This window comes from Panicum virgatum, chromosome 5K (assembly GCF_016808335.1).
Source record: "Panicum virgatum strain AP13 chromosome 5K, P.virgatum_v5, whole genome shotgun sequence".
Taxonomy (NCBI): Eukaryota; Viridiplantae; Streptophyta; class Magnoliopsida; order Poales; family Poaceae; genus Panicum; species Panicum virgatum.
The window spans coordinates 54,829,358-54,848,253 of record NC_053140.1 but is presented as its reverse complement, the minus strand read 5'-3'; the positions used below and the strand labels follow the sequence as shown (position 1 = coordinate 54,848,253).

Below are 18,896 nucleotides of genomic sequence, written 5' to 3'. Positions count from 1 at the left end.
TGTGCTTGAAAATGGGTGTTCGTGCCTGGCATTAGCCAGCAGAGTCCGACTCCACATGGCAACATATTCTGGTTTTTCTTTTTCAGAGTCCGACTCCACATGGTAACATATTCTGGTTTTTCTTCTTCTTGAGTGGAATAAATTCCCTTAACCAATAGGCAGGCCAGAACCAGGAATAGATCTTTCGGAGTTACGGATCTAAATACAGTTCCTGTATACTAGACTGACCCCAACAACAAAAGGCAAAGCTATATTTGCACCTCCGTTTACACTGTGCATGACGAAATCCGTCTCCAACGGATGAGGCAAATGAGAAGACATTTTCCATCGCGAGGAGAGAGGTGAGCTAAAAATGGATTCCCTCTCTCCTCGCAGGCAAATCCGTGCGGCGGCGCGCAGAGGAGCTGCAGCAGCGCGTGGCTGGGCGGAGGCGGAGCCAAGCGGCGGCAGCGAGCGCCGGAGCTAGAAGGAGGAGGGTCGGCACGGTGGGGGAAGGGGAGGGAGGAGGGCCGTCGGGATTCGGCCGGCGCCGGCGCCATGGACCACCGGCCGCTCGCGGTGGCGCGGAGCTCGCCCGCCCGCGGCGGCGCGTGGATCCACAGAGGGACGGAGCCGTGGACGGCGCCTCCGCGTTGGCGCGTGGATCCGCGGAGGAGGTGGCTAGCGGCGCCGGAGCTCGAGCGGGCGGGGAGGGGAAGGGAGGGGCGGCGCCGGCGCCTCCGCGTCGGCCGCGGCCACCGGCGGGAGGAGGGGAGGCGGCGGCGGCGGCGGCGGCAAATGGAGGGGAGGGAACGGGTGCCGGCGGGCCGGAGCCGCGGCGACGCATCTCCCTCCTCTCTCCGCCGCGACCTCCGCCGGCCTCGAGCTCACCGGCCAAGTGGAGGCACGGGCGTGGCGAGCGGAGCCGCGGGCCCGCACTGCCCTCCGTGTCTGGAGCTCGAGCGCCGGCCTCACGCGTCTGGAGCTCGAGCTCCGCCAGCTCCGGCGGCATGCGGGGCGAGCAGCGGCAGCACGCAGGCGGAGCGGCGGCGGCCGTGGTGGCGCGGTGTGGAGCGGGTCGGCTGGGACGGGGAGGCGAGGAGGTTGAGGAGCGGTTGGAAATGCGCTTGCTGTTGGAGACATCGCGATGAGGAGGAAACGCAAAGCACTGTGTATGCGAGGCAAAGGTGGATTTGCATCTGGAAAATGGCTCTCCTTGTTGGAGTCCGTCTAAGATGTAAAACTAACGCCTTTTCTACTTGGCTTGTCGGTCGGTGTGCGTTTTTAAGCTGCTGAAATGGGGATTTTCGGGCAGGTGCGGCTCCTATAATACTGTATCCAAGCTCTTTCTTTTTTAAAAAAAAAAATAGTTTATGTCCATTGTCCAAAGGAGGCTAATCTTACAGCTAATACTTCAGCTAGTGAAGCCGGCATTTATCGGATTGTATGGTTGAAGAATGAAGAACCACCAAGCTTCATTGTATTTTTGTTGGTGATATTCCTAATATTTTCTGCCCAAAACTTGTTATTTGCCAACCCCTCAAATAGATATGAGAAGGCAAAAAAGAGTCCATCTCCAATAATTTCCTACTTTTACTCCAAAAAATGAGAAGTTGTGACCCCGTAAGAATAATTTCATGAGAAACATCCATGGATGACGGACATAGCTGGCAGACAGGAGCTTCTTGCAACCCAGATTGCTGATAATTTAGGGCACGAGAGGGCTTGAAATTTGGGAAAAAAGAAAGAGGACGATGAGAGAGTTCTGTTTTACCTCTTACTTACTTACGCTGGTGATGCACCGTGGCGGCTAGAATCGGTGCGGGAACAAGTGGCGGCGGGCACAGTCCATGGCGGGTAGGCCAACGGCGGCGGCAGTTGCAGCGGCCACAGAAACTAAACCCTAAATCCTAGAACGTGGGAAAAACTAAAAGAATGGATTGAATCCATGGCGCGAAGGAAGGATGTGGCGCAGGGAAAAAGATGGCGCGACAAAAAAGGTTGTGAGGGATGGGCGACGGGGAGTTGCCAATTGTGAGGAGATAGCGAATTATGATGGGGAATTATTGGAGAGTGTTTTTTTTACCATTTTTCAAGAAAACCGAGAATATGGAAGAGAAATAGGGTATCTTGCATACGCTAGGAAGCCGGAGGCGGTTGCGATCAGCGCCAATTTCACCGGGATATGAAGTCCCAGCGCCGGTATATATATACTCCGCGAGGAGAACGGGTCTTCAGATCAGAATATCAGATCGAGATCAGAAGCGAAGAAGTTGGGACGCATCATGGCGAGCACGCCGAGCAGGACCAGCAGCCGGTGCGACGCCTGCCGCGGCGACATCGGCCTCCGCCAGGCCTCGTTCACGTCGGAGTGCGCCCACAACTTCCACCTCGGCTGCGTGTCCGGGGCCGCAGCCTGCCCGGTCTGCGCCGCGAAGTGGAGCGACACGCTGGTCGCGGTCCCTGCCGGGTCGCCGGCATCCCCATTCTCCTTCGCCTCGCCGTCGTTTGGACAGACGCCGTCGTCGAGGGGGAGGCCATTCTCCATGTTGGCCGGAAGGCCACCGGCGAAGCAGAATCCCTTCTGGCTCGGCCATGCGCCGCCAGCACCGCGGCCGTCGTCGTGCACCGTGTGCCAGGGCGCCATCGGCCGCGGCCAGGCCACCGTCACGTCCGAGTGCAAGCACACGATCCACCTCCGTTGCATCTCGGGCAGCGTCTGCCCGGTCTGCAGCGCGCGGTGGCGTGACGAGGTGACCGTGACGCCGTCGCAGCCACGGCCGTTGTGGTTTCCTCTGCCTACCAACTTCAATTCGCCGCCGTCCACGCCCAGTTCCTCCCCCGAACCACCGATGCCTCGACCGCCGATCAGCGCATTCAATGACGATGAGCCGGTGGTGGAGCCGCCGCCTCTCGACGACGGCTGGGAAGTGGTCCAGGAAGCGACGAACAATGGAGTCCTCGTCCTCACGACGCACTGCGAGCACCCGGCCGTCGCGAGAGACGCGGCCCAGGAAAACTTCGCGGTGCTGGTGCAAACCAAGGCCCCCGACGCGGCAGCCGAGGCGTCGGAGCTCGCGCCACTCGATGTCGTCACCGTACTCGATGTCAGCGACAGTATGTCAGGCTCCAAGCTGGGCCTTCTGAAGCAGGCCATGGGCTTCTTCATCGACGACCTCGGCCCCGGCGACCGGCTCAGCATCGTGACCTTCTCGTGTCGAGCTCGTCGCATCATCCGGCTCACACGCATGACGGACGGTGGGAAGGCATTGGCCAAGGACGTCGTGGAGTCCCTCACCGCCAACGGCAGCACCAACATCGGAGATGGCATTCGCGTCGCCGCTGAGGTACTCGACGGCCGCCGGCACGGGAACGCCGTCTCGGGCGTCATCCTTTTCTCCGACGGCCAGGACAACCATACTCTGCGACAAGGCGGTGATGGACCTTTCGGTGGCGCCAGGAGCTACGCCGACCTTGTGCCGCAGTCCTTGAGCGCGCGGAACCGGCAGCGCGCGCTCGTCGAAGGTTCACGCGTTCGGGTTCGGCACCGAGCACGACGCGGCGGCGATGCACGCCATCGCGGAGGTGGCGGGCGGCGCCTTCTCCTTCATCCGGAACCATCCGGTCGCTCCGAGAGCCGCGTCGACGCGGACCGCGCCGCATCCGTGGACGTCGGCGAGCTGTACGCGGACGAGGAGAGGCGCTTCCTGCTGCTGCTGGAGGGCATGGTGGAGTCGTCGAAGAAGAGAGACGTGAGCAGCAGCGGCCCTGGTAGAAGTTAAAGAACAGGCGGAAGCTGGCTGGCTGGATAGGATCCGGAATGAAGTCGAGTTAAGGCGTGGTATCAATGTGTTCGCATCTGAAGAAGTTCATACTACGCAGGATTAGTTCATCGAAAAACTGCTTATGTTAGGTTAGCCTGTGGCTTGTGTTGTCGGTCAAAACTCACCGGCGAGTAGTGACAGGCAACACGAGGAGCCAGGAGGTTGCCGGGGCGCTGCCTGGCACCGGTCCCTCGGTCAACGGCTCAGATCCTGGCACACACCGTCGCTTCCGGAGATGCATGACGTGCCACTTGATTTATACCCGATCAGGAGGGTGCGAACGTGCCTTTTACAATTTGCCTACAAGCACAGACACGTGTAAATATTAGTCCGAGCCGTGGTCGGCTCCCCGGGACGACTCTTGCATCGGCTTTAAAGAGCCGATCGAGTCCCGGTGTCAGATTGGATCTGCATATCCAGATGGTAATGGATAAAGCAAATAACTGCAAAACTGCTTCAATTAAATCTAGGTAATCTAATCCACGACGGTAAAAGTTTCACTGCTAGATCGGAACATCCTACACGTAATTAGGCCTAACGAGCATAAAAGATAACCGAACCTTGACCAGAAAAGAGGCCTAAGAACAAGCGAAAGCCGATTCCCGGATCAATCCCTATTAAGATCAAGGCAAAGCATCTAATACGTCGCTGGATCGTCCAACTCGTTTGCAAAGCCTAAACTAGCAGATATTACGCTAATTCTCAAGTATAAGAACTAACAATAATAGATTAGATCTACTAGATAAAAAAGGAGCAGAGTGTCATCTCTACGTGACTAATTCCATGCAACGAGAATTAGTATAAGATTAAAACATGATCGCGCAGAGATGACATGATGTTCGTAGATGATAAGCAACAAAAGCACGATAAATCTACTAAAAATCATGCTACGAAAATCAGGATAACTAGCACTACTCGCTATAAAAAACGTTTCAGTACGAGTAATACCAAGGTAAAAGCAAGAACAACGCTGCCCTGATCGCAAGAAGCGATCAGGGCAGCATGACGCTTACTTGGACGAAACCCTAGAATTAGGGGTGACGGTGCGCCGAGAGTTGTTGTTTGCAAAATGTGATGACGTTCTCCTCTTTACGAATATCATAAGGTATATATTTATAGTCAGGAGACTTGGAAAACAATCTAAACCAACGTGTCCAAATCGGACTCTATCTCTAACCCAAACTGAACTAAATCTAAAGATACATGGCCCACATGGCCCAAACACTCACACAGGAGCCGATTCATAAGTCTTCTTTAATTCATGTTTAAGTCCAACTTGCTCGCGGCCCATTAATTAACCCTATTAATTTATGGCGATAACAGCTTGTTTCGTTAATCTAAGTTTTAGATGCATCTGCATCATTGCGTCAGATATGAACTGTGCATGGACCACTCTTTGTTTTTCAAATCCGAATTTGCTACTTTTTTTCTTTGTTGGCTTCAGAACAAAGTAGGTGGCAAACGACCACACACCCCCTTCTGATTTGCATTGTCAGAAATTTGTTTTGGTACAAACTATAGCAACTAAAAAAACGGGTTCAAGTGGAGCTAGCAGCAAATCTGTGATGCTAGCAGCTGCAGCCCTTCCAATTTGTCCCTCCCTTTATCACTTTCAATTTCAGAGGATTGGATGCAACGTTCTGCTTCTGCAATCCCCCAGCACCCTTATTATCTGAAGCAACTGGTAATACCGTCACGGCACCCTCTGATTTCTTCACCTAGGGATCCATCATCATGCGGCCGTAAATCCGCTCGTGGATCAGCCGATACTCATCTTCGCGTGCTACAGCGGTTGCAGCGACTGAATCCCAAAGCACTAGAATGATCAGGTTATTTTCTTCGCTGTAAAATTAACACGCACGTTGCTCTTATTTTTCTTCTTCTGCCTTTACCTTTGAACTCATAATCTGAACGATTGGCTGCATGATATAGGGATAGATAAATAATGTTCAGCTTGAACACGGCAGGGAGTAGCACATTCAGCAGCGACCGCCTAGTAGTATGCAAAGGAAATACGGGACATTAAGACATCCCGTATGGTTTGTTAGCGACTTGGCGTGCTTATTACGCGGTCACATTCTAAGTAACCCAAAACAACTAAACATGGAAGCTTAAACAACTAAACAAAACATACACATATACTACCAACTGAAGCGGAGACCGCCTGCGCTGCTGCACTTCCACGCAACCGAGGAACGGAGGAAGGAAATCAAATCGCGTCCCCGTAGTTGACGCGAACTACTCCGCTTCGCGCCGTTTCCACGCTACCAGTTTCCCGGCGTCTATAAGTACGCGCGAGAGAGACAAATGCCAGATCGATCAAATCGAACGCGACAGCAGCTACCAGGGGAGATCATGGCGAGCGGCGGCGGCAACCGGTGCGAGGCCTGCTGCGGCGGCATTGGCCTCTGGCAGGCGGCGTTCACGTCGGAGTGCGCCCACATCTTCCACCTCCGCTGCGTCTCCGGGAGCGCCGCGTGCCCGGTCTGCGCCGCGCGGTGGAGCGACGCGCCCGCCACGGGCCCCGCGCCGGCGCCGGCCACCCCCTTCTCCTTCGCGTCGACGGGCCTGTTTGGGAAGCTGCCGTCGTCGGCGCCGAAGCCCTTCTCGTCGGCGTCGACGCCGGACCCAGCGCTGGGCAACGCCGTCTCCTCTGCAACGCCTACGCCATCGTCGACGGGCCTGTTTGGACAGTCGGCCGCGGCGGCGGCGAACTCATCCTCCCAGACAGGCCTGTTTGGGCAGACGTCGCCGTCGACGCCGAACCCCTTCTCCTTCAGCTTCTCGCGCCCGGCATCTCCACCGTCGCCGCCGTCCACCGGGAGGAGCCTGTTTGGCCAGCAGGCACCGGCGACGCCGAACCCCTTCTGGCTCAGCTCGGCGCCGCCACCGCCAGCAACGCAGACGCCTTCGTGCCCAGTCTGCCACGGCGCCATGGGCCGCGGCCAGGCCACCGTCACGTCCGAGTGCAACCACACGTTCCACCTCCGTTGCTTCTCGGGCACCGTGTGCCCTGTCTGCGGCGCGCGTTGGCGCGACGAGGTGACCGTGGCGCCGTCGCAGTCGCCGCCACCCCACCCCACTTCCTCGCCACCACTCAATCCCGCTTCCTCGCCGCCACCCAACCCCGCTTCCTCGCCACCACGACCGCCCTTATTTCAGCGACCACCTGCCGCAAACACTTCCACGGCCTTCAGATTCAGCCCCTTCCCCTGGCCATCCGCGTCCGGCACATCTTTCGGGCCGCAACCGCCCTCGTCGGACACGGCGCGCCCCGTGTTCAACGACGACGAGCCCGTGGAGCATCCACTCGACGCCCGGGACACCGCCCAGGAAACAGCGAGCAATCGAGTACTCGTCCTGAAGACGCACTGCGAGCACCCGGCTGTCGCCAGAGACTCGGCCCTAGACAGCTTCGCGGTGCTGGTGCACGCCAAGGGCCCCGCCGCGGCGTCGGAGCGCGCGCCGCTCGACCTCGTCACCGTCCTCGATGTCAGCGGCAGCATGTGTGGCCCCAAGCTGGAGCTACTGAAGAAGGCAATGGACTTCGTCATCGACCACCTCGGCCCCAGCGACCGGCTCAGCATCGTGATCTTCTCGTCCAACGCTCGCCGCATCATTCGGCTCACGCGCATGTCGGACGGCGGGAAGGTCTCGGCCAAGAGGGCCGTGGAGTCCCTCGCCACCATCAGCACCACGAACATTGGAGACGGCCTTCGGGTCGCCGCCGAGGTGCTCGACGGCCGCCGCCACAGGAACCCCATCGCGAGCGTTATCCTTCTCTCGGACGGAGAGGACAACCATACTCTTGGCTGTTTCCAATCAGGTACTGGTCGCACCAAGAGCTATATCGACCTCGTGCCATGGTCCCTGAGGCGCAGCGACGACAACCGGTGCGCCCCGCCGGTCCACACGTTCGGGTTCGGCACGGACCACGACGCGGCGGCGATGCACACCATCGCGGAGGCGACGGGCGGCACGTTCTCCTTCATCCAGAACCAGGCGGTGCTGCAGGACTCGTTCGCGCAATGCATCGGTGGGCTCCTGTCCGTCGCGGTGCAGGAGGGGCGCGTCGCCGTGGAGTGCCTGCATCCAGGCGTGCGCGTCCGGGTAGTCAAGTCCGGCCGCTACGGGAGCCGCGTCGACGCGGACGGCCGCGCCGCATCGGTGGACGTCGGCGAGCTGTACGCGGACGAGGAGAGGCGCTTCCTGGTTTTCCTGGACGTGCCCGTCGCGGCCGGGGATGGAGCGGCTGAAGACGGCGGCGGCGTCACCCCTCTGATCAAAGTGAGCAGCACTTACAAGGACGCGGCGACCGGGCGGCCGGTGGACGTTTCCTGCGAGGACGCCTCGGTGCGTAGGCCGGTGGTGGTGGCGGACATGGAGCCGTGCGTGGAGGTCGCGCGGGAGCTGTTCCGCGTGGAAGCTGCCGAGGACATCGCGGCGGCGCGGGCCGCGGCGGAGCGCGGCGAGCACGCGAAGGCGGCGCGGATACTGGACCGCCGGCAGGAGGCCTCGGCGGCCGCCGGGCTGGCCGGCGACGAGCGGTGCGCGGAGCTGGTGGCGGAGCTGCGCGAGCTGAGCGCGCGCGTAGCGGACCGGCGCGAGTACGAGCAGACGGGGCGCGCGTGCCTGCTTGCCGGCATGAGCTCGCACGCGCAGCAGCGCGCGTCCACGGTGCAGCTCTTCGCGTCCGCCGCGCCCTCGGCATCGCCGTTCGGGGCGGCAACGGGATTCTCGCCCGGGGCAAGTATTGGATCACTGTTCGGGGGTTTCGGCCAACAGCAGGGGTCAGGGTCACCTTCTTTCGGTTTCTGGTCCTCGCCCTCTCAGACAGGGGCAACAAGTCCGTTCAGCGCAGCGGCGCCGGCTCCGAGATTCGGGTTCTGCTTCGCGACGCCGGCGATGCAGAGCATGGTGGAATCGTCGAGGAAGGCACGCGAGCAGCAGCAGTCGGAGCCAGGTGGCAGTCCCTTTGGTCCCAAGTAGGACGAGAGGAAGCTGGCTGGCTAGGAGTCTATCATCCGGAAGAACTGTAGTTTGAAGGGTGAAGGCCTAGTACTTATCGTAGGGTTACATTCGAAAAGAATTTAGTTATCACTTATCAGGTTGTAAAGTTAGCCTTTGGTTTGTTTCTTTGTGAAAAATGAGTTGAAGGTCCGATATGAACAGAACTTCAGTTTTGCACTCCCTCCGTACCTTTTTCTTTCTTGTTTGCTGCCGTAGTTCAACTACAAAAAGAGTTCATATGTTTGACGCAGTCGTTGAAGATAAAGGAAACTAACAATGGTGTTACTATTTGTGATGGTCATAGCAATCCTCTCCCTTTTCCTGTGAATCGTCTCGCTGTGAAAACAATGTGCCCCAAAAGAACGCAGGCACAAGCCTTTGCTTGATGCGGACTTGAATTGATGCCTACAATATAAATTCAGTGTAAAATATCTCAAAATCTTCATGTCAAAACTCCAGTAATTTCTTTCCTCATAAACCAAACTCACAAAGCAAATAATACTTATTCATTTCCTCACAAAGCAAATAATACTTAGGCACAAACATCATTCGTGGGTTTACATCCCGTAAGTTAAACATGAGTTTACATGTCATAAATTCAAATCACTTTAAATCTCGTAAATTTTAACATGAGCTTACATCTCTAACCAACTCCAACTCAGCATTCCACTTTATTTTGCTTTTCTTCTAGTAGCTGTTGAAAGACTGCAGAGAAAAGCAGTGCCAGTAAAACCCAAGTGCAAACATCTATCCCTCTGAAATCAGCAGCTAGAGCTAGTGGTGTTTGTGTTGAGAAAGGGACCTCCTCTCCTCTCTTGTGACAGCAAAAAATATTGGCATGTTACTCGTTGGAATTTGGTTAGAGATTTTGGAAAGCCAATGTGTTTTTGAGGCTACTCAGCACCATTTAAGGTATCCAGAGCTACAGTATTGTGAACCTTTGCAAGCTCGGCTTGATACTGGTAGTTGATATTAATTGTTCATTTCTCTTATGCAGCGGGGTCAATGGAATTCAGGTGGCAGCTGTGACAAAGAAACTGAATCAATAACGAATGAGCAGTACCTTACACCATACCCAACAAATTACTCCTAGAAAGCTGGGAAAAGGAGAAAACAAGAAATAGCACATCCAACTTAATCTTTCTAGAAGGTATTCCGTATTGTAGTTAATTTATTGTACTGTGGGCAACATGGGAGCACACATGTGCTAGAATGTTTGTTTGCACCAATTTATAATTTCGTCCAAACGCATTAAAAATGCATAAATGTGGTTTCAGTACCACTGCTTCATATGATTCCAAGGAAATAACTATAAAGCATATGACCATGAATATTTTTAGAGGTTGCCACTGCTATTTTCACTGCTTCAGTATTCCTAGACTCCTAGTTAAAGATGATAGCAGGGCTAGTAGAGATAACAGAAAACTTGATACTACTTCAGAAAGCCAAGAAAGCCTGAGAATCTCGATACCGACATAGTGGACATACATTCTGATCTCAGGTGCAAGATTCTTGTCTGTTAAGAGAGGAAGAAGCTACTGTAATGTTGGACATTGGCGAAAACAGTAGACCAACACAACTTGGACATGTTCCCTTCTGATATATACTTCCTATTAAGTCAATGGACAAATTAATACTCAACCTGTAACAGATCTACTGCACCATTTACCAGATTTTGTGAGCTTGTGTATTAGTAGTAGTGGGCCAAGTGGAACTGCCAACCCCATCAAGTTATTGGCAGATCAATGTATACATTACTCCAATCCCCCCTGATCATTCCTATAAATCGTCAGCAATGATGAAGGCAGATACTCCTATACTTCTAAATGTGTCGCAAAATTGAACATACTGAACAAAGTGCAGGATCAACAATGGAGTATGACCACAACGCTGGTCATGGAGCCTCCAAATTATCAATTTTTGATCCATCACCCGTCTATACAGGTCCATCTCTTTTCTTCTTCCTTCCACCGGCCCCGTTGCTGGGCCACACTTCCCTTGCCACGGCCACTATTCCTTGTGCCATTGAGCCATTCCACTGGCGTGCACCAAGCTACATAAGTGTGTGAAATGGAGAAAAGGGCGAAGAGAGGGGGAGAAAAGTTCATGTGCAAAAGAGAGAATTAACCGATAGGTTGTAGCATTTTGTGGCGGATGAACATGTGTTTTTGCGCTACAACCAAGCAAAATTCTCGTTTGAAGCTTATAATCCAGCATGAATAGTCAATTTTCTTTGCTGCATAATAATATTAATATAGAAGCCGACCACGCACGGCGCAATTTGATTCTGACGATTGACACAATCTTTCTATCATTGCACACCGGAGACAGGAAGTGAAATCTCAAAAATTAAGACACGATGCAATAGTCTTCAATGGACGAAGACAATTTTTCCCACCTCTGAATCACAGTACTGCACCTAGTAGATGTAGGGGACGAACGCCTTGCGCGACGCCGGGTACTCGCTGCCGAACTTCTGCAGGTACCAGCGGCGGTGGTCCCTGGCCCTGGGCCCGAGGTTGGAGCAGGTGTAGAGGAAGAACGCCCACGCCGCGGGCGTCCACGCCACCACGGCGAAGCCGAGCCACTCGACGGCCTCGCCGAAGTAGTTGGGGCAGGTGACCAGGTCGAACCACCCGCCCCTGGGGATCTTGTACCCGCCCCCGGCCTCCTTGAGCCGCAGCAGCTCCCTGTCCGCGGCGATGTTGGTCCACATCCCCCACGCGAAGAGCGCCAGCCCGGCGGCGCAGCGGGCCAGGGCGGAGGCGGAGGCCGGGCGGCCCGCGTGGAACGCGACGGAGCGGGCCTGCACGTAGGCGTTGAGGAGGTTGAAGCCGAGGGCGCAGGCGGCGACGAGGACGGGCACGGGGGCCGGGGCGCGGGGCAGGCGGGCGAGGCGGAGCGGGTGGACCAGCGTGCGGTGGGCGTAGTGGAGCGCGTAGAGCGCGGCGGGGAGCGCGGCGAGCGGGGCGTAGTGCAGCGGCGGGGAAGGCGGGCGGAGGAGGACGAGGGGCGGGAGCCAGAGGGTGGGGCTCTCCATGAGGAACCACGCGAGCGGGGCCGGGAGCGCGGGGCCCCAGCCCGGGCGCGAGAGCTTGCCGTACGGCGCGGAGACGAAGCGGAGCGCCAGCACGGTGAGCGGGCTGATGAGGTAGAGCGCGAGCAGGCACCGCGCGAACACCGCGTCGCCCGCCGCCGCCTCGTCGGCCATCCTTTCCCCCCTTGTTTCGGCGGAGGTTTTTCGGCGGCGCGGGGTTTGGTTGGGGACGAGCGCGGCGGCCGCGGCGTCCTGTCGAGTGCGGCCGCGTGGGGCCGTGGGGGTGCGGTAGCGAGCGCATTCGGGTAGCGGTCGCGCTCGGGCGTTAATCGCGAGGGGTTTGAGGGCGTTTCCGGGTGCGAGGCCCACCGTGCAGCGACACGAATTGAGATTGGACCACGCCCTGATTGCAACAAGGGAGAGTGGAGTGGAGGCTGAAGAGCGGCGGATGGGCGCAATCATTGTGATCAGGTGGAAAGGATCACGATCACGGCAGAGACCAAGAGCATCTCTAGTAGTCTCTTTTGTTAATAAATATTAAAAAATATACTCTATCGCTTCATAAAATTTTCTCTTTCCCTAAAAATATTGGATGTTCTAATATTTGACACCAACTTCCCTGCTCTTCCAACAAGTTAGGCCCCATTTAGTTTTTTTCAGTTCAAATCATAAACCCCGTCACGTCGGGTCGCATGTTTACACAGCATTTGGAGCGCGGATCCAATAAACAGGACGGACCAGTGCGGTACCTCTTTGGATTGGCGGATCCACTAGCGCTCCATAAGACCCACGGTACCCTGATTCTCTTGCTACTGGCACTATTTGTCCATGCAGGGATCAGGATCATGACTGACTCAGGAGCCGGGACACTCCCGTGCAGCGCAGCACCACCACGTTGCAGCGCAATCGGGATTCCTGACTTGCTGAAGGCTAGGCAGGGAACACTGTTCCCGTGACTTTTGAGTCTCTGTGGGACGTCCGATCTGAGATGGATGGGCAGGATTAATTGCTACAGCACCCCTGCTACAGCACAAAACAGTTCCTTTTTGAACAGTGTTCCGTGAACAGTGCCAGCTACAGTGGTTTACGGTAGGAATAACTGTTCATCCAGACTCAGATCACTGTTCATTTTCGTGCCTTCGCTTCTTCACGTCAGTGAAGTTGGACCCGTTGCAGCGACCTGGAAGCTGGAATTCATGATTGAGTCAGGTTAGTTGTCACTTGGCAGTATAGGAAAATAGCGTCATGCCGGCTAGAACGATGGAACCCGGTGACCCCAGAGCTCTGTCATTTCTAATTAGGCTTCTGATGCCATGAGACTCGCTAGACCGGACTGGTGATCAAACCGGTGAAGCAATCGGTTCGCTGGTTCACTGATCCAACCGTAAAGAACCCGTTGAACTGCTAGTTTGATAGTTTCAGACGGGAGAATTGAACTGCACACGAATATTTTCAAACCTATGCAATATTATAATAGATAATAGATAATTAATAATAGAGTTGACCACATGTACAAATAAACTATTAAATAACATAACTATATAAACAAATTCCAACCAATCTAGCCACAAATCAAAAGATACTAAAAAATTGTAATTTTGTGTGTTTGTGGTTGTTAACTCAAATAATATAATGGCCAACATATAATAATGTAATAAAATAACAATGTTTCATGATGTATCATAGCAGGATGTGTCTTAATTTAATAAATTTCATAAGTTTTGGTGCTCTAGAGTTGTTTTACGGGACATACCAAAAATAAATATGCATGAAAAGATAATATATACCATTTTAGAACAACCTCAAATGCTAAAATGAAGTCCACCATTGTAAAGAGTTCTTTTTTTATTTGCTGATTTATGAGTGCATATAAATTTCAAGACAGCAATTTAGCTTAGTTTCTGTATTTTGACACTGATTTGAACAATAATTTTTTGGAGTTTATTTAAATGCAACCATGAATTTAATACGAGTTTCCCCCTAGAACTATTTTCAGTTAAGATTCAACCGTCCGCACACAATGTGCCATTTGATTTTTTGTCCCTGTTTTTATGGTAATCCCGTCTGCTAATAAACATTTAGGACACAAGGTGTTCTATGTAATCTTGCTGAGATTGGTAAATGGCTTGAAAATTGAAAATTGTTACAAATATGTCTTATGATCAACAATGATGCTCATAGAAAGAATTTATTTATCTGTAGCAACGTACGAATATATAACTAATATGACGTGTAACATTACATGTGTTTCAGGCATAGTTCCGCTAGGCGGCGCCTAGGCGACGATTAGGCGCTAATCGGAGGGGCACCGCGTCGATTTGGGGCTAGGCGAGCTCCTAGGCGGAGGAGCGTCCGGCGGAGGTGGCAGAGGAGGGAGAGATGCCGGAGAGGGAGAGCGCGGGCGACGGCGGGCGCGCAGAGGAGGGAGAGATGCCGGAGAGGGAGAGCGCGGGCGACGGCGGGCACGCAGAGGAGGGAGAGCGCCGGCGACGGCGGGCGCGCAGAGGAGGAAGAGCGCCGGCGACGAGGGGCACGCAGAGGAGGGAGAGCGCCGGCGACGGCGGGCGCGCAGAGGAGGGAGAGCGCGGGCGACGGCGGGCGCGCTGAGGACGGGTGTGAGGGTGCGTCTGGAAGCAGAGTGGATGGATAAGGTTGAAGTCTGAGTGGGAGATGGGCTGGGCCCTTGCTTCTTGGGCCTTTCTATCTATCTAGACCAGTCTTTCTATCTATTTAGGCTCACTATTTAGCTGTTTATTTTTATCTTTAGATAATATGTGAATATTAGTATATATACAAAACTCCTAGAAAAACGCCTAGCACCGCCTAGGCCCGAGTACTCCCGACTAGGCGCTAGGCAGTGGGTCAGCGCCTAGATTCCGCCTAACGCCTAGCTGAACTTTGGTTTCAGGAGGAGCACACCGAAAGCGATCCCCATGAAGGTGGCGATAGCAATGCCCAGGATGCCGGCGAGGATTCCTGGAACCACCAAGGAGCTCCAGCCCTTGGCGGTGGTCGGACCACCCACGTTGGCGTTGGAGGCTATCAGCAGCAGCTTTCGGTCGAAGCCGAGCAGCTTGCCGGCGGCGAGAGTCAGCAGGAGGTGCACAGCGATCTGCACCAAGGCGAAGGCGAAGATGCTCGGCGTCGTGCTGAGGACGTTGCCGATGCTTCCATTGGCTCCCACGACGGCGAAGAACACCTGCATCAGAACCATGGCCACCGCCTCGCCCGACGGCGCCAGCTCGCCGATGCGCGAGGGGAACAGTGTTGCCAGCGCCACCACGATGGCTGTTATGCAGGGAAGGCTTCCCCCTTGTACGCCCAGCGCGGCCGACGCCAGCTTTCCTGCCTTGCAGATGGCGAAGGCGGCTGCCATGGCCACCGCGGTCAGCTGCTTGTTGCTGGCTTTGTCGTCACCGGCCACCGCCGGCCGATCCGTGTCCTCCGCTGGGATCTTGGAAGCCAACGCAAAGAGGCTTGTGAAGTAGAGCGCGCAGATGATGTTGTCGGCGGCCAGCCCCGCTGCCAGCACCGACGGAGAAACCCCGAGAGCTTCGGAGACGGCGACGTAGTTGACGGCGCCCCCGATGTGGCGGCTCATCAGCGCCGCCGCCATCTTCCAATTGTCCGGCCCCAGCGACCGCATCGGGAACAGCAGGAACGCCACCACCGTGCCGATGGTCGTCGCCGCAGATCCGAGCAGGAAGGCCATCAGCAGCGCGCCGGTGGAGCGGAGCACGCGGCGCAGGTCGGCGCGGAAGAGCAGCAGCGGGATGGCCAGCGGCAGCAGGTAGTCGAGCACCACGCGGTGGGCCGGGGCGTCCGCCGCCACCACGCCGGCGCTGCTGGCCGCCAGCCCCAGCAGCACGCTCACCAGCGCCCCGCTCAGCGCCTTCCCCACCGGGGTCCGCTTCTCCGACCAGATGCCCAGCGCGGCGGTGCTCAGGAGGAAGGTCCAGTTGCCCCAGTGGTCGGACGCGGGGACGAGGGGGGCGCGTCCACCGCAAGACGCCAATACCGGGCGCCGGCGGGCACTGCCACACCACCACCACCACGACGGCCGTGCATGGCCGCAAGAGTAGTTCCGGCGGCGGTGAAGGAGCGGAGCGGTGGCTGCTGGAGCTAAGACGGCCGTGGCAACTGCCATCCGGGCGGCGGGAGTGAGTCCACGACAGGACAGGTGACTACCGACTAGCGACTGACAGACTGAATGTTCAAGTAGCCGAGAGCAGGATCGAAACAACAACACTACACTACGGTACAGATGCTCTTGCATTGCATCGAATTGCTTGCTGTCCACCAATTCAGATCACACTGATGGATGGATTTATCATCAGGGATGAAACAAACAAGCAAGCAAATACTCCTACTTGGCAGATACTGCAATTTCATCATCGCCATCAAATCAACGCAAGAGCCAAAACAAGCATTCAGTTACACCGAGTAGGCAGCAAGAACCCTACACAAGCTGATCCGAGTAGCCAGCCAGAACACTGCACAAGCTGATCCGAGTAGCCAGCCAGAACACTACACAAGCTGATCCGAGTAGCCAGCCAGAAAACTACACAAGCTGATCCAAGCTTTCTGTCTTTACTAGCACTACTATTAGGTAGAGTAGATAATTTCAGGAAGAAAAAGAGTGCCTTTGTTTCTCCATTCAATAGCGCTTCTTCCTCTTCTTGTCCTCTTGGGATTTCGCCTGGGCATTCTTGAGCTGCGAGATTGGAACAAGAGCAGGCAGCCTTAAGTGAGCAACAAGCAGCCATCCTATATATGACAGGCATACAACAACAACAACAACTACTACTACTACTCACCATGATGACAAGGACTCGAACAAGAACAGCAACAAAGTCGGTGAAGAGAGTGAGTGCGTGCTTGATGTAGTCCATGTCCCCATGGTGTGCCCTCTCGATGATCTCTTGGGTGTCAAACACCATGTATCCCAGGAAAACCAGGAGGCCAAAGTAGAGCTGCAACAAAATACTCCAATAGCTTTTGATGAATGAAGCCCTACCAAACGAAGTACTAGGAAGGAATTAGTAGAGAAAGTGAAGACTACCTCAAAGGTGAAGTAGTAGTGGCCAAAGATGGAAGCAGCAAACTGCAGCCAGAGAAGAATGGAGAGGGCAGAGGAGAGCAAGCCGCCGAGGTACAGGTACTCCCTGCGCTTGGCGATTATGGCGGCAGCCGAGAAGCATCCAAAAGCAATCGCGGTGCCGACGAACGCCGTGACCAGGATCCTCGGGTCCAAGTGAAGGACCAGATCGACGAGCGGGCCCACGGAGGCCCCTTGTAGGAGCGCGGCGGACATGAGCAAGGCGAAGCGGTTCCTCTCCTGATGCTGGGACGCGGGGAGGGAGATGAGGAAGGCGATGGCGACCAGGCATCCGATGGTGGTGAGGGTGCCGCCGATGTTGAGGGCGATGTGGAGGTAGGCGCCGAGCGCGGAGAAGGCCAGCGCGGAGCACAGGGTGAGGTACACCTGCAAGCAAGCACGCAATATGGCGGTGGCGAGTGAGATCGGACACATCGGAGGCGCCGAAACAGAGGAGAAAGACAAGGAGGCGAGGCGATGGACTTGCGTGCTTGAGGTGGGACTGCACGGCGGGGGAGATGTGGCCCAGACGCTTGAGCGAGTCGAAGCCGCCGCCAGCCGTCGTCCTCCTGGAGGCGCCGAACAGGGACTCCATGGCCAGATCCTTCCGATTGAAAGGGGGAATCAGGCGAATTTTTCCCCAACAGCAGCAGCAGACGGGAGGACAGGAAACCCTAGCCTGCCTTTGGATTGCTTGGTCTTGGTTTGGTGGGGATTTTGCTTTGCTTCCTCCGCCGTCGCCTCGACCGAGGGAAGGGTAGACGACGACTGACGAAACCAGAAGGCAGGCCACACGCCACACGCAGCAACTTGGCCCGCATACCGAAATTCTTATAGAGCGCGCGTGCGCCACCAGGGATCGCAGCGAACGGCAGCCACTTTCCTATTCCACTTCGTATTCTTTAGTATTCTCGATACCGATTCGGATTCCATCTCATTTTTAAAAACTCCAACGCATTTTTTATTTCCCTTTCCCGTGTCTTCAACCTCAAGATGCAAGCGGAAGATTCTAGAGAGATGGGGCGGCGAATCACCAGAGACGAGGAGGGCAGCCGCGTCGATCTCGTCGTCATGCCCGCAGTTGCCGTGCGATTCATCTGCGCTGAGGGGCAGTATGTCAGAGACGAGGAGGGCTGCCGCTCCCAAGCTCGCTGCCTCGTCGTTTCGACTGCATCGAGGCGCAGTACACCAGAGAAGAGAAGGGAATGCGCGCCGAGTTCGCTGCACCATTCATTTCGCCTGCATCGTGGAGAAGTTCGCCGCAGACGAGGAGGCAGTTGCGCCGAAGTCGCGGCTCCATAGCTTCACCGGCATTGAGATGGATCGAAGGGGACCGACAACGAGGTGGAAGGGGATCGCACTTGTCTTCACCATTGCTTTTTGGCAATGAACTGCTGGAGAATTGATCCTACTCTTGTCAACATCAACCACGACTACCATTGTTGAACCTTCAATTCAGGTAACTGCATCTAGTTGCATCGCCCCATCTTGCCTGCCCCCGAAGACCATGGCATCTTCCTCCAGTAGCGCCACAACACCAACATCCTATATGTCTCAAATTTTGGAACTGTTTTGCAATTATATGTCAAGAGTAGGTATCCTATAAAGTTTTGCATATAGTAGTCAAAAGTTTGGTTATATTCTATTTGCAAAGACTTGTGCGTACAAATTGAAAGTCAAGGATACTAGAGTTTTCAGTTATGTTTTTAGAATTTATTTAAACTACAAATGTAAAGTTTTGTACACCTGGTTAATAAGTTTTTAAAAATACTAATGTGAAATTTTTAGTTTAACTATATTTGTTAGAAAATTAGGAATTCTATAAAATTTTGAATATGTGCATTTAAAAGTAGGGATTCTAGAATTGTTTTTGTTAATATGTGGTCTTCAAGTTTTTTTTATATTTTTTTTACAAACTGTTATGTATAGAACTTGAAATCTAAGGATG

General features: G+C 54.8%; 5 protein-coding genes across 10 annotated transcripts; 2 read left to right on the top strand and 3 right to left on the bottom strand.

Moving 5' to 3' along the window:
- Positions 1 to 2,264: 2,264 nt before the first annotated feature.
- LOC120710263 (E3 ubiquitin-protein ligase WAV3-like) lies at positions 2,265 to 3,761 on the top strand. Its single transcript, XM_039995905.1, has one exon. The coding sequence runs from the start codon at positions 2,265 to 2,267 to the stop codon at positions 3,759 to 3,761; it is 1,497 nt and encodes a 498-aa protein (XP_039851839.1).
- Positions 3,762 to 5,768: 2,007 nt separating this feature from the next.
- On the top strand, positions 5,769 to 8,977 carry LOC120708679 (E3 ubiquitin-protein ligase WAV3-like). Its single transcript, XM_039994057.1, has 4 exons — positions 5,769 to 6,341; positions 6,648 to 6,927; positions 7,039 to 8,518; positions 8,651 to 8,977. The coding sequence occupies exons 1-4, from the start codon at positions 6,111 to 6,113 to the stop codon at positions 8,790 to 8,792; spliced, it is 2,133 nt and encodes a 710-aa protein (XP_039849991.1). The 5' UTR covers positions 5,769 to 6,110; the 3' UTR covers positions 8,793 to 8,977.
- LOC120708681 (steroid 5-alpha-reductase DET2-like) lies at positions 8,969 to 12,143 on the bottom strand. 5 transcript variants are annotated; one of them, XR_005689420.1, is made up of 3 exons: positions 11,212 to 12,143; positions 10,697 to 10,851; positions 8,979 to 9,218 (listed from the first exon to the last, which is right to left on the bottom strand). XR_005689420.1 is itself a non-coding variant. In XM_039994058.1 (2 exons), exon 1 carries the CDS (start codon positions 12,022 to 12,024, stop codon positions 11,233 to 11,235), a length of 792 nt encoding a protein of 263 aa, XP_039849992.1. In that variant the 5' UTR covers positions 12,025 to 12,142; the 3' UTR covers positions 8,969 to 9,218; positions 11,212 to 11,232. The 5 variants fall into 5 exon arrangements, 3 of the variants coding, with proteins under 3 accessions (XP_039849992.1, XP_039849993.1, XP_039849994.1); XR_005689418.1 differs by lacking the exon at positions 8,979 to 9,218 and adding an exon at positions 9,259 to 9,836; XM_039994058.1 differs by lacking the exon at positions 10,697 to 10,851 and having other exon boundaries at positions 8,969 to 9,218; positions 11,212 to 12,142.
- A 2,453-nt stretch (positions 12,144 to 14,596) lies between these two features.
- Positions 14,597 to 17,752, bottom strand: LOC120708677 (uncharacterized membrane protein YjcL-like). The gene is made up of 4 exons (XM_039994055.1): positions 17,436 to 17,752; positions 16,913 to 17,335; positions 16,668 to 16,823; positions 14,597 to 16,564 (listed from the first exon to the last, which is right to left on the bottom strand). Exon 4 carries the CDS (start codon positions 16,124 to 16,126, stop codon positions 14,738 to 14,740), a length of 1,389 nt encoding a protein of 462 aa, XP_039849989.1. The 5' UTR covers positions 16,127 to 16,564; positions 16,668 to 16,823; positions 16,913 to 17,335; positions 17,436 to 17,752; the 3' UTR covers positions 14,597 to 14,737.
- LOC120708678 (bax inhibitor 1-like) lies at positions 16,221 to 17,752 on the bottom strand. Of its 2 annotated transcripts, XR_005689417.1 has the most exons (5): positions 17,436 to 17,738; positions 16,913 to 17,335; positions 16,668 to 16,823; positions 16,380 to 16,564; positions 16,229 to 16,345 (listed from the first exon to the last, which is right to left on the bottom strand). XR_005689417.1 is itself a non-coding variant. In XM_039994056.1 (4 exons), exons 1-4 carry the CDS (start codon positions 17,541 to 17,543, stop codon positions 16,508 to 16,510), a joined length of 744 nt encoding a protein of 247 aa, XP_039849990.1. In that variant the 5' UTR covers positions 17,544 to 17,752; the 3' UTR covers positions 16,221 to 16,507. The 2 variants fall into 2 exon arrangements, 1 of the variants encoding a protein (XP_039849990.1); XM_039994056.1 differs by having other exon boundaries at positions 16,221 to 16,564; positions 17,436 to 17,752.
- Positions 17,753 to 18,896: the final 1,144 nt, after the last annotated feature.